This window comes from Cyprinus carpio, chromosome A25, assembly GCF_018340385.1.
Source record: "Cyprinus carpio isolate SPL01 chromosome A25, ASM1834038v1, whole genome shotgun sequence".
Lineage (NCBI taxonomy): Eukaryota > Metazoa > Chordata > Actinopteri > Cypriniformes > Cyprinidae > Cyprinus > Cyprinus carpio.
Genome location: NC_056596.1, coordinates 16,461,593 through 16,475,691, shown reverse-complemented (window position 1 = coordinate 16,475,691; position 14,099 = coordinate 16,461,593). Strand labels below are relative to the sequence as shown.

General features: G+C 36.6%; 1 protein-coding gene across 1 annotated transcript; it reads right to left on the bottom strand.

Moving 5' to 3' along the window:
• Positions 1–8,020: 8,020 nt before the first annotated feature.
• Positions 8,021–13,093, bottom strand: LOC109070805 (hypermethylated in cancer 2 protein-like). Its single transcript, XM_019087317.2, has one exon. It carries the CDS (start codon positions 13,091–13,093, stop codon positions 11,744–11,746), a length of 1,350 nt encoding a protein of 449 aa, XP_018942862.2. The 3' UTR covers positions 8,021–11,743.
• Positions 13,094–14,099: the final 1,006 nt, after the last annotated feature.

Sequence of the window (14,099 nt, the reverse complement as noted above, 5' to 3'; positions counted from 1 at the left end):
CAAGAAAAATTCAGAATTGCCAGTTGTAAATTTAGAATTCCAAGAAAAAAAGTCAGAATTGCGAGATGTAAACGTAGAATTCCAATAAAAAAAACATCTGCATTGCGAGATGTAAGCTTAGAATTCCAAAAAAAAAAAATCTGAATTGCGAGATGTAAGATTAGAATTCCAAGAAAAAAAGCGAGAATTGCAAGATGTACGCTTAGAATTCCAAGAAAAAAATTCTGAATTGCAAGATGTAAACTTAGAGCTACAAAAAAAGTCAGAATTGCGAGATGTAAACTTAGAATTCCAAAAAAAAAGTCAGAATTGCCAGATGTAAACTCACAATTCCAAGAAAAAAAGTCAGAATTGCAAGATGTGAACTCAGAATTCCAAGAAAAAGGTCAGAACTGTGAGATGTTTACTTAAAATTCCGGAGAAAAATGTAAGAATTGAAAGATGTAAACTCAGAATTCAGAAAAAACAGCATTTTCAAATATAAACTTGCAAAAAAATTTATATATTCATTCCATGCTTCCATACCTATCTATAAACATGTTTATAAGAATAGACTTTCTCTGCAAGATTCTCTTCAAAACATTTCTTCGCATAGTTGAAGGAGGACTGGAGAGGCAGACATTTTAATCTAATGCTGACTACAGCAGAATTTACAACACAATACATACATTACTTTATGAATTGTAGTCTATTTGTGTTTTGCACCTTAAACGTATAGATTTAATTGATGATGAAAAAGTACTTTTGACTGTTTAGTAATACACCGTGTTTTATACTACCACATAGTGTCTGGACATAAAAGGCTCCTTTTATCACATTCTGTTTGTCCTTTAGCAATCATCTAAATAAATTACTATCAATAACAACCACCTAAATAAAAAAAACTATATACATACAAAAAATAACATTTAATCTACCTCCTTCCCAAGTTTCTTTAACTGAAAAATTTAACTGAAAAAGCCGAAAGAGAACAATAGTAAGCTACTCCTTTTCCATGAGGCAACGCTAGCAAAATTAGCCAACAATGTTTGAAAATCCCACCATCATCCAGGCAATCTGACTCATGTACTATAATTTAAGACGCACTAATTCGTAGATAGCACGCAAATTGGGACACAGGGTGAGTCTCTGTGTTCGTAATGCGTCAGTAACATGCAAATAATGACCAAATTGTCTTAAATCACTGACATCTGGGGTTATCCAAAGGGTCAGAAGTTCAGCACGCTGCCGCCTTGACCGGCAATATTTACAAATGCTTTTTTGTCTGGGGTTGCCACTTTGTTTTGGTGCGTGTGTATTACACTGTGATATTTTACGACTCTATTGTGTTCAGCCTTGTGTCTGCAGGCACTGTCTCTTCCTCTTTGGGGTAGAAAGCAGGTCAAAGCTTAAGCAAGACATATCTGTTAAGTGAAGCATTGTTCTACTTTTGTCTGTAGGAAATAGCTGCTGAGATCACTATAGAAACCTTTGCCTGAAGTACAGTTACAGGAAGGCAACCAAATTCAGAGTGACAAAGAAGCATCGGGCAAAGAAACAAAGGTTTTTTGAACTTTAGATCTCACAAAAGCTGTCGGCTGATCAGAGTAACTTAGAAAGAGACAGCATGTCTGGATGTGACTCATATATTCACTCATTGTTTGAACATGAAAACTGCAGTACTGGAAGCTGAGGTACTTAACTCAAGCAAAAGAAACTTTAATTGTCCTTTTGCCTTCTATAAAATAAAGTCAAAAGACAAGAAAGTACTGGATGGGATAAGGGCATGTCACGGGCAGGATTCGACAACAACAAAAGCATGTGTACTACCCACTGCACCACAGATCTCATGAAGATACGTGCTATAGTATCTTTTTATTTATTTATTTATTTATTTTCATATTTATTCATGTCTGTAGTGCTAAACGAGTCTGCTTTTGGTGGTCACAAATCAGAAACAAGGTCTAGGCTAAAAATATCTCCCCCGCTTCCACTTTCTCTCCCTTTTTTTCATCTGCGTGCATTCATCCCCATACCTGTGGGAAAAAAAATAGCAGAATAGTTGATTTATTGAACGAGGACGAGTATATATCTACTTTTTAGAGTAAGTTAACAAAGTTTGGCCTAAAAAAATGCCATGATTCAGCAATAGATTTTAAATTAAGCAGTCAGCAATGAAGTTATAAAACACTAGTGGGAGCTGACTACAGAGAAGTATATAGTAATCTTAAATTGCATCATTGTTGTTGTTTTTGTTCTCATCATCATCATAATCTTTATAATAATAGAGTTATTGTCAATAAATTATTGTTATCCATACTAAATAATAATAATAATAATTTATTATGGTTATTATCATTATTATTACCATGATTATAATAGATTAATCAAATCAATAAATTGTTGTTATTCATAATAAATATTATAATGTTTGTTTTAAAAAGAATATATAATTTAATAATAATATTTTATTAGTAGTAAATGTATTTATTTACTTGATTAATATCAACAACAATAATACTAATACTACTACTACTACTACTAATAATGATTATTATTATTATTACTATCCTTATTGTTTTTGTTGTTCTTGTTATCATCACCATAATCATTATAATAATAGAGTTATTGTCAATAAATTATTGTTATTAATAATAAATAATTATAATTTAATAATAATAATTGTTATTATTGTTATTATTATTATTATTGAATTAAAAACAAGAATAATAGTTATTATTAAACTGTATATATTTATTTTGAATAACAATATTTACTAACTTCCATTACATGTTGTTGCTATATAATGTTTTTTAAACAAAATATTTGATTAGTTATGCACTAGTTCACATTTTCAGTCAACATTTACTCAACAATGACTGTATGTATATGTCATACGCACTTCATTTTTGTAATTAGCAATTAGCAAGCTGTATATTAAATCAAAAGTTATTATTTTAACTCAAAATTGCTGACATCAAATTAATTTATATTTTATATTTTAATGAGCATATTATAATTTAATGCGTATACAATATGCATTATTGAAACTATTACTGTAACTATTATTATTGCATGTTTTTCAGATGTTACCGAAATAATGTACATGCAATGCCATATAGCTAATCAAAGATGCACATACACACAGAGAGAGGAGGGACAAGACCCCCAGATAGCACAGGGTTCATGTGGTGATGGAGAGGGTCATTAATAACCACAGAAGAAGAGGAGGCCATAACACACCCTCTTCTGTGAGCCACTTTCTGCCCAAAAACACTTCATATGAGCTGACATGATACATACGCAGAAAAACCTGTTTACACAGAGAAACATCCACCCATAGGAATGACATGTGTTTTCATAACCAGAAATACATCCACCAGGAAAAGTAGTCCCACCACTTACATGACAATTTAGACAACTTTACACTCAGATAACACACTATGCATGCTATGGTGAGAACATGAAGTTCATACTCAAGGAGAATTCAATCGATATAAAAGAATGTCTGTAATGTGCAATTGTGACAAAAATTTGTTAAAAAATTGCAATACAAAATACCTGCTGGGGGTATGAACAACATTATAAAAACACTTTAAAGACTGTACGTGCTTGTATTTAATGCGCAATGCTGTAAAAACATGTAAAAAGAAACATGATGCAACATTAGCAGATCTAAAATCTAATTTTATTCACAACAGCTGTAATGGATTTGGTGTAATTGTGCAGGGGCATTTTTGTCCCAATCCCCCGTTAATTTCCACCCCATGGCCAGGGAAGGCCTTGCTCAGCCTTACACACGCTCCGCCTATAAATACTACTAGCAATATAAAAGTTATTATATTGACTTTATAAAAATGGACGTTTTTACAGTAACACTGAAAGGGTCTTTTAATAAAAAGTGTAAACTATCAATGAGATGACAGGATGTATTGTGTACAACAAGATTTTCAGCAAAGTTTTGATCATGTTGATAATTTTGAGGCCTCAGAAATTTGATACAGTAGGCCATTTTCCATTCCATTATGAGTGTACACACACACACACACAAGGATAATTAAACTCCAGCCAAAAAAAAAAAAAAAAAAAAAACAATCAAATATAAAAATTTTTAAAAAAAATACAAATATTAAAAAAGAACATAAATATGTACTATTACTAATATCAGTATTAATCAACTTTATGTTAAAGATTTGTTTATACTGCTTTGTTGCAGATGCCAAAGCACTCCTTTTCAAGCATATTTTTTGTACACAGCTTTGTTGGCTATAATGGGAGTCTTCTAGTCGTGTCACGTCACGTCAGTCACTCGCGGGGCAGACAGTGATGTTTGAGTTCAGGGGTGGATCCCTCCGGCCCCTTTGAAAGCCACAGACACAGAGAGGAGCTGGTGACCATCCTGGGCCGGGGGTGTGAAGATGAGGGGGGTGTTTTCGGAGAAGCACTCCCTCCGCTGAATAGGCCTCCATTCCTCGCCGTTGTCCCGCTGAAGAGCCAGGAACAAAAGCTGAACTCAAAACCGCATCACTTTCTGTCTTTTCTTCTCCATATTCTTTTGTGGCTGTGCGCTTCTGACCCAACCACGCTCCGGCCGTCCGCAGGAATATTCACAAGCGAACAGACACACAGCCGAAAGCAGGGTGCTGATGAAGCGCTGTTTTTGATAAATGCGTCTGCATGAGCTCAAGCACATACACAAGAGTATTCATCGAATGCACACACAGCACATTACATTTATTACTGATACGGAAACTCATATATCACCGGGAGACAAGCACAGGGTCTTGATAAAGTGTAACGCTGGTCATTTGAGACCACACACACGTTGTGATTATACTGCCAACAGCCGTGCTACATTATGTCTCCTCCTGTAATGTGCTTCACAATCAGCCTCACTGACCCTTACACTGCCCTTCATTGTGCGAGCGCCCATTACAGCATCATTTTTGTCTTTTCCAGCACGTTTCCACCTTGCAACCTGGAATGTACAGGACAAAAGTGACATTCCCTAGTCCTTTGTGTGTTTGTAAATTGACATGCGCTGGACAGAAACACATGCCGGCTGCAGGACTCTAAGGAGATGCAACCTGCCTTGACAGTGCAACACGTTTACTTTATTTGCTTATTTCTGACTCATTTTAGGATCCTCAAACTGCTGAAGGAATAGTTGACTCAAACATGGAAATTTGCTGAAAATTTACTCATCTCCACTACATCCAAGATGTAGATGAGTTTCTTTATCTGAACAGATTTGGAGAAATGTAACATTGCATCACTTGTTCACCAATGGATGCTCTGCAGTGAATGGGTGCCGTCAGAATGAGAGTCCAAACAGCTGATAAAAACATCACAATAATCCACAAGTAATCCACAACACTACAAACTAACAACTAATGAATAGAAAAGATAAAATCTTAATAAGTAAGTACATATTTCTCTCTAAATTCACACCACAGTGAAAAAGTCCTTCCCCGTTGTCTTCTCACATCAAAATCCACCACATATTTGTTTAGAGTTGTTTTTGCTTGTAAACAGTGCTTGATTTGTGCAGATTTCTCTCTTGATTCAGACCAGATGACTTTTTCACTGGAGAAAGCATTATTTGAAATTAAAATGTTTCTTACATACACACAGCTTTTCTCTTCTCAAGTCACTAACTGATGGACTGTAGCGGTGTGAATTACTTGTGGATCATTGTGATGTTTTTATCAGCTGTTTGGACTCTCATTCGGACGGCACCCATTCACTGCAGAGCATCCACTGGTGAACAAGTGATGCAATGTTACATTTCTCCAAATCTGCTCCCATGAAGAAACAAACTATATCTCGGATGAGCTGAGGGTGAGTACATTTTCATTTTTGGGTGAACCATTTTCTTATTGAACCTGTTTTCTGCTGTAAAATCTACTTCATGGATCCTCAAATGTGGAAAAATATATTCATTCTAGCCTAAAGGTATCTGATTGGTGGATCATTTTACCATATACAGTACATACAAGTGGACCAGTATGTTTCTGATTATCAGCTGTATTCACAAATCATTCATTTTTGTTTCATGTGAAACGTAATATTCTTCCCAACATCTGAACTCTACAAGGTCGAATCGAAAACAATGCCCCTTTCTGTGCTTTCGGAGGAAAACATTGCTTCTGAGAAAAACGAGTTTGCTTGTTTTATCACGAAGGACACAGATAGAAAGATGTTATATTACAGGGGAATTTCCTCCACACAAACCAAACCAAACATTATTTTATTTTATTATTTCCCTCTTCTCAATTTATGTATTTTAAATCAACATCAAGGTTATTATATGTTAAAATAAGATTATTTTGCCTATGAAAAAAAAGTGAATTGTCCTCTTTAACCTTTTAAATTTAAGTTTGAAAGGTTAAAATAAGAAACCAAAACGATGTGGGTCACTGAAACATTAACTATGCAAACACTATGCAAAAGTGAGATAACAAGAGCAAAGTGAGCAAAGACTTCTTATTCAGCTGCTCTGAATGTTTCTTTCTCTGTGTACTTGTTGTCTGTGTGTGCGCAGCACAAGCTGGCCGCTCTCTGATAATGTCACAATGGGGATTTCTCTGTTTGTAGATGTCTTAGTGTGAGTTCCCACCCTGCTCAGAGTGTCTGCTCAGGAGCCGCACGTGGGACGCTGCCAGCTGTGCTATTCTCTGAGAGACCTGAGCCTGCCACCGTCCCAAACCCTGAGCGCTCGTCCTCCCCACCAGGGCCTGCACACCATCAGATAACACTGCAGGAGCCCTCAGAGCCACTCTGTGCTAACAATACGGCCGTCATTTACATGTGAAAACACTGGGCCTTATCTTGAGTTCACTGGAGCTTAAGGACAAGAGGACTCAACTTGCTTGTGTGGGGATGCAGATCTGTAACAGGTAGGTCTCTAATAGCAGATGAAAAACCACCGGAATCATACAAAGATGCAGGAAAGAGAAAAAGCTTTTAGAGTTTTATATAAATATATATATATATAGAGAGAGAGAGAGAGAGAGAGAGAGAGAGAGAGAGAGAGAGAGAGCTATTACAATTAATTGGGGTGCAAAATGGCACTTAAAGTGAAGGCATTCAAAGAAACATATTATATTCATTGATGGAATATGAAATACTATAACAAACTATAGGCCAAAATCTAACCCTGAAGTATTCCCAAAATTCCCTTAAATTACATCTCACAAAGTGAATAATGGTGATCGCTTTCACCAATTTGTGTGGGTTCTTGTTGCCACCTACTGGACAACATATGAAAGCACTATAGCTACAGTCTCAGAAAACAAAAAAAAGGTACGAAAGCTGTCACTGTCACCCTTTTAAAAAGTATGCATTTGCACCTTATTCACCCCTAAAGGGTGTATTTTAGTAGCGTAAAGGTACATATTTGTGTCATATTAGTACCGAACCGGTACACAGTAGTACCTTTTGAAAAGGTTCTGCCCCAGTGACAGCTTTTATAAGGTTATTTTTTTGAGAGTATGTGGCTCTGTTTGAAATAACGTTCTGCATTCTGTACAGTATATACTGTATACTGCATACTGTTTTTTTTTTAATAGTATGGCATACAGTTTGCAGTTGTACAATGATAAACATTACAGTACTCTGGTAAGACAAAACCAGTTGACAAAATCTTATCTCAGTAAATATAGTACTTCCTTGAAAACATCTTCGTTTTGATTAAAAACTATATGCTAATTTAATGAAATTGTTGAATTTGCACACAATTTTGAATAGAACAGTTGATTTTGTATTTCACATTAATGACACTTTTGAAAATATATAAATAATAAGAATATTTAAAAAGAGTTGTTTTTACATTCTGTAAAAGTTAAGCCACCCCAGGTAGTAGGCATTTAGCAAATTCTTCTATTAATATTTCTTAATAACACATTGGCTGATGAATAATCATCTTGCACATGCTAAACTTGTATCGAAATATGTTAGGATATAAAAGAAAATGCACATTGTTTTTAAGGGCAGCATCTTCCCCCGTCTAATTTTGTGTAAAAATAATGAGTCAAGGAGATGTTTTGATTTAATTTTATTTCATGTCATAACTGAGAACAATGTTATATACAATAGGACCTTAAATTCTTCAAAGAGTGAAAATGTGCTTTGGTTTTCATAAACAGGTCGCAAATACTTTAGTATCATCATTTCTGAACAAAGTACTCGACATTTCAAAAGCATTTGAAAACCACATCAAAACCATCCACGCACACACACACAAACCTGTACTGCAAATGCAAAGAGCTGCCGAACCTCCTGAAGGCGCATTGTGTCAGTTGTGGAGAATATTGAAACTATCTAAATAAAAAAAACACAGGAAAATTGCTGCAAAAACATCTGTTAATGGCGCTTTATGGTTCAAATAGTTAACTGGGACGTGTCCCTAAAATGTTCCCTGAGGTTTGCAGAGAATGCAAATGAAAGTGTTGTCACAGTTTTGAAGTTCAGTTTCAAGTCCCATTATGTATTAAAAAGTTCCTGAATATTCTAGAATCCCATTGATTTACAGACAGTGTCAAATAATCATCTTCAAACAAAGCAAAAAGAGAAAAAAAAAGCAAGCACTACATGACCAAAGAGTGCCAGAAAAGTCAATTCAGCGAATCAAATCTTAGGCTAGTTGATCTATTATTTAAAGTACCTCTTTTGATATTACTAGATCAGGCAAGCAGCTACTAAACAAATGAATACAACCTCAAAATTAGGTATTGTTTAAAAAAGCCCTCCAGCATGATGAAAACCCATGGAAACCGTACAAAATACCCCACCAGAGGTAGTTTAAAACAAACACGGTGTAGAGAAATTAAAACACAATAAGAAAACGATTTCATCTCTGAACAAGTAAGTTTCAGTAATATATCAATTGATAAAAATCACGTCAGTTACATTAAGATACCCAAAGATATTTACAGTAGGTTTTGATTTTACGCTTTTGGTCTCGTTTCAACACTAAATGCATGAATGCAATCTGCTAAACCTAACTTTTTTAGAATAATGCACATGCCACAAGAAAATATGGACAACATGCTGTATAAATTAAGCCATTGGTTGAAGCATTGAAATAAAAAAAGAAAGAAAAAAAAAAAACCCAAAAGAAAAACCCCGAAAAAAAAAAGACGACTTAAAATAAACCTGAATTGAAAGAAGCATAAATTAGACTTAAATATTTAGCAAGAATATAGATTTGGTTATAGTTTTACAGTATTTCTTAAGCATTTCAACATTCAATATTTCTTTGGAACTGTACATCAAAACACCCTAATTGCCCAAGCAATACAACTTCACTAGCTCAGATCGCAACCCTAGTGAAGTATTACCCGACCCCCTGAAAAGTGTATACTGACACAGGCAGTGCGTTTTCCTCTGTTCTGAATCAGATGTCAGTTTAAGCTCATTAACTAAACTAGACAGAGTGACTGTAATATGGAAGACGACGTGTAATTTTCTCATAACTAATATGTAATAATCTTAATCTCATACAGGCTAATCAGAGGGGTTTGGTTTAATCTGAGGTAGCAAGTTTGTGTATTCAAGTAAACAACCCAGATAGCTTTATTACAGCGGTCTGTTTCTGAAGCATAAACTCTATCATGACTCCTAAATTACATTCGAGAGGTATCGCTAGTCACTGCTGTAAAATAACTGGCATCACCAGGAACATTCGGCTCTTTCAGTTCTGAGAGGATTACTAGCTATTTGAGGTAATTCTCGTTTTAAACTACATCGCTAAGTGGATAAACTTTATATTTTTTAGCTACTCACTAACAATAACAAACAATCCATGCACAAGAAGAATAAGAAGGTATGAAGAAAGGTATAACAGCAGGTATTGGCTGAAGTTGGCATTTTTATGCTCATCAGGGAATCATCGCCATTCTTCTACGGAGATCTAGATCATTCTTGAATCAACTGAACTGAATCAACTGGATCATTCTTGATCAACTGAACTCTAGATTAGCTTAAAAAAAATCAACTCTGTAGAGGAACCCTACTGAACACTAGATTAAACAACAATGGTTTCCTTTTTGCAATAGTCTAGTTTTGAAAGAAAGCCACACATAGAAAGCTTTGGATCTTCTCTACAGAAGTTTCCTTCTGAACTAGAGGAATCTTTGTAGAATTCATGAGTGAAAATGAATCCTAAATTAGGAAATCAGTATAGAGAAGATCTAGAAAAAAAAAGTCATAGAATTCTAAATGGAATCCAAATGGAATCCTAGATAACCATCAAAGGTAAAGTCTTTAGAGAAGATCTAAATGAATCTTTATAGAATTCTAGAGGAACTGTGGCCAAACCTGAACCCTAGAACAGATTACAGGGGTTTCCTTTTTGAGATCATCTAGGGTTCCATTTTGGAGAGGATTCTTCATAGAATTCTAAATGACTTGTGATCCAAACGGAATCCTAAATTAGCTCAAAATGTAGAGTGTTTATAGAAGATCTAAATTCATCTTTATAGAATTCTAGAGGATTTGTGGCCAAACTTGATCCCTAGAATAGATTAAGGGTTCTAGATCAGGGTTCACTTAAATCACCCTGATTTCTAGAGAGTTTAGCTTCAACCCTAATCAAAGACACCTGAAGAAGCTAATCAAGGTCTGCAGAGATACATGTAGGTGAGTTTGACCAGATTAGCTCCAGCCCTAACTAAACACACCTGAACCACACCCAAGTGTGCTGGAGCAGGGTTGGAACTGAAGTCAGCAGAAAGGTAGCCCTCCAGTCTTGGCTTGGCTACCCATGACCTTGATCAGTGCTTCTCAAACCTGTCCACCACTGCACATTTCAGTTGTCCTCTTCATCTAACACACCTTATTCAACTCATCGGAAGAGACTGCAAGATTTCAATTGGGTCTGACCGATGAAGGAAAATGTGCAATGGTGCAGGATCCCCAGGAAAAGTCTGAGAAGAGATCTTCAGAAGTTTCCATGTTGAGCTAGAAGAATCTCTGTAAACTTTCCAAGGATTTGTGGGTGAAAGTGAACCCAAGATCTGCTCAAAAAGGAAACAGCTGTAGAGAAGATCTAACAGATTTTTGTAGCATTCTAGAGGAGTTGTGGCCTGAACTGAGCCTTAAATTAGCCCAATAAGTGAACTCTAAAGCAGGGGTAGACAACATTGGTCCTGGAGTGCCGATGTCCTGCAGAGTCTCTCTCCAACCCTGAAAAAAACCTTGCTTGTCTGTAGCCTTAGTAATCCTGAAGACCTTGATTGGCTTGTTCAGGTGTGTTTGATTAGAGTTAGAGGTAAACTCTGCAGGACAGCAGCTCTCCAGGACCTACGTTCCCTATCCCTGATCTAGAGGAATCTTTGTAGGATTCGTTTCCAAAATAGTCAAAATTAGTTCCTGGAAGGCCACTGTCCTGCAGAGTTTAGCTCCAACCCTAATTAAACACACCTGAACAAGCTAATCAAGGTCTTCGGGAACTTCCAGGCAGGTGTTCGGAGCTACACTCTGCAGGACAGTGGCCTTCCAGGACCAGAGTTTGACACATTAGCCTTAGATTATACTACAGAGGTTTCTTTTTTAACCTAGATGACTCTTTGTAAAATTGTAGAAGATTTGTGGGTGAAACTAGACCCTTCACTAACTCAAAAAGGATCCCCTGTAAAGACAACCTAGAGGAATCTTTGTAGTGTTCTGGAGGACTGAACCCTAGTTAAAAGAACCCAAACCAAAGCACTATGGAGAACTGTGTGTATCTGTATTATCCTAGTTTAGGGCTCTTTGACCTGTTCTAAGATACTGAGGTATGCATCCGCATATGACTAATGAGGTTTCTTTGTTGCGTAAATTTCCCCCCACAGACCTGGCACTCATACGGTTTCTCCCCTGAATGGACACGCATGTGCTCAGTGAGGCGGTACTGCCTGGTGAAGCGCATGCCACACTCCTCACACGCAAATGGCTTTAGACCGAGGTGGCTGCGCATGTGGCGGGTCATAGTGCCACGCTGCGTGAACATCTTGCCGCAAATGTTGCAAGGGAAGGGACGCACGGTGTCGACATCTTTGTGGGACTTTACCGGACTCTGCTCCAGGCTCTCGGGAGCTTCTGGCGAGACTCTGGTGACTCCGTCACGTTCCTCTTCCTCCTCTTCTTCAACCTTCACATCCACATCTTCATCCAAATGGCTTTCCACATGGGATTTAAGACTCTCGGCGGAGGGAAAACCCTTTTCACATGGGATACAAACGTAAGGGTTGTCCCCTTCAGCTTCTTTGAGAAAGGTCTCCTTTTGATAAACAAAATTGGTGCTGCCATTGTTTGGTTTTTGGCCGTCAATTTCATCTGTTTTCCCTCCAATTCCTTTCTCTTTCTTCACAGATAACTGTAGAGTGAAGGTCTGATTCTGGCTTAGTTGACTTCCAGCCCTGCTCAGAGGAATGTAACCATTGACCTTGGATTTTCTTCGGGATCCCTCCCTTTTTCTTTCCTGAGCTCCGTCCAAAGGAATTATCCACTTTTCTTCCTTTGGAACACACTTCCCATTTATTCCCAGCAGCATATTGTTGGAGATGTTTCTGGATAGAAGAGCCTCGTCATTAACTGAAGTTTTCTTAGACAAATCCAACCCCAAGTCCTGCTTTTTTCTCTGAAATCTACTTTCAGCATTGTGCCGTTTTTTGGGAGGCGTCATACACGTGTATGTTTCAGTGTCTGATGAGTGGTCTTCATACAGGTGAACTGAAGATTTGCAGCTTCCACGAGCCACGCTATTGAGGGACCCATTTTGGTTGATCTTACTGGAGCACAGGTTTGCGAGGTCATTGAGCTGGAGAAAGTTAGCTGTGGTGAGCAGAGAGCTTAAATCCAGCCCCTCAAAGGTCTCATCTGCCAACTTGCCGGTGTAAATGAAATCCAGAATTTGCTGGAAAACAACTGGATCCACCATATCAGGGTCGAGGTGGATGAGGTTATCATGGAGGACAAGGGACTTGAAGTAGTGGCTGGTGGCGGCGAGGACACTTTTGTGGGCCCGGAAGAGCGTGTTTTCGACCATGATGATGACATCACACAGGAAGCCCTTGGAGCGCTGCTGATTGAGCTGGAGAAGCAGTTGATTGGCGTAGTTGGGGAGCTCCATCGCCTACCCTTGATGCTTTGCATTGGTGTCTCTGTAAGAAAGGACGCCTAGATGTTATTTTGGTGTGACACAAACCCTCAAGGATAATCGCTAAAATCTCCATTTGTTTGAACAAAAATCAAACAAACAAAAAACAGGAGACGACCAGTAGAAAAAAGTAGCCAAAGTTTTTACTAATAAGGTGCTTAGAGTCCTTGTTTTTAGAATGCAACATCACTGTGCATTGACTATGGTGTCATCATATTATATCATAATTATAAATCCACAATCAATAAAAAATTTTGTCAATGTTATAAATAAAGTCAGCTTAGTTTAAAAGTGACCACCCATTTTTTAGCGCCCTTGTGTATGTGTATGTACATTTACTTATATATATATATATAGAGAGAGAGAGAGAGAGAGAGAGAGATATCTCAAACTTTGGTTTGAAGCAAAAAAGTATTTGACCATTTAAAAAGGTACACGACTGCATACTCATGGTTTAACAGAAATGTATTGATGTTTAGTCACTGATTTTAAGTCTGTTACTGATTACAGACTACATTATGAAACTAGTTAGTAATGTAATCTAGGTTACTCATTTTAGGCAATGTATTCTGACTTTTTAGATTACTTCTAGATTTTTTTTTTTTTTTAATCAAACCGGTTTTAAACTTACCATATTGATGTAAAATTTAAAAAAAAAAAAAGCAAAGAGAGAAAAATATATACCATTTTTTGATATCAACATCCTAAAATGCATTAAACATTACATCAGGTTTTCCCCAAACTGGGCTTAATTGAAACACTAATATGTATATATATATATATATATATATATATATATATATATATATATATATATATGTGTGGTGTATATATGCAATGGTGTTGTTAAATTATTCGAAATATTAAATTTCTCAGAGATATTTCAAGTAAATATTTTATTTTAAGGGCTTTGGCTGAGAAAAACGTTTGGGAACAAACATTAATAGTCATAAAAACAATGATAACATTACATGCCCAA

What these genes read in the sequence shown, in the direction of transcription:
- LOC109070805 (XM_019087317.2), bottom strand. Translation starts at nt 13,093, where the DNA reads ATGGAGCTCCCCAACTACGCCAATCAACTGCTTCTCCAGCTCAATCAG.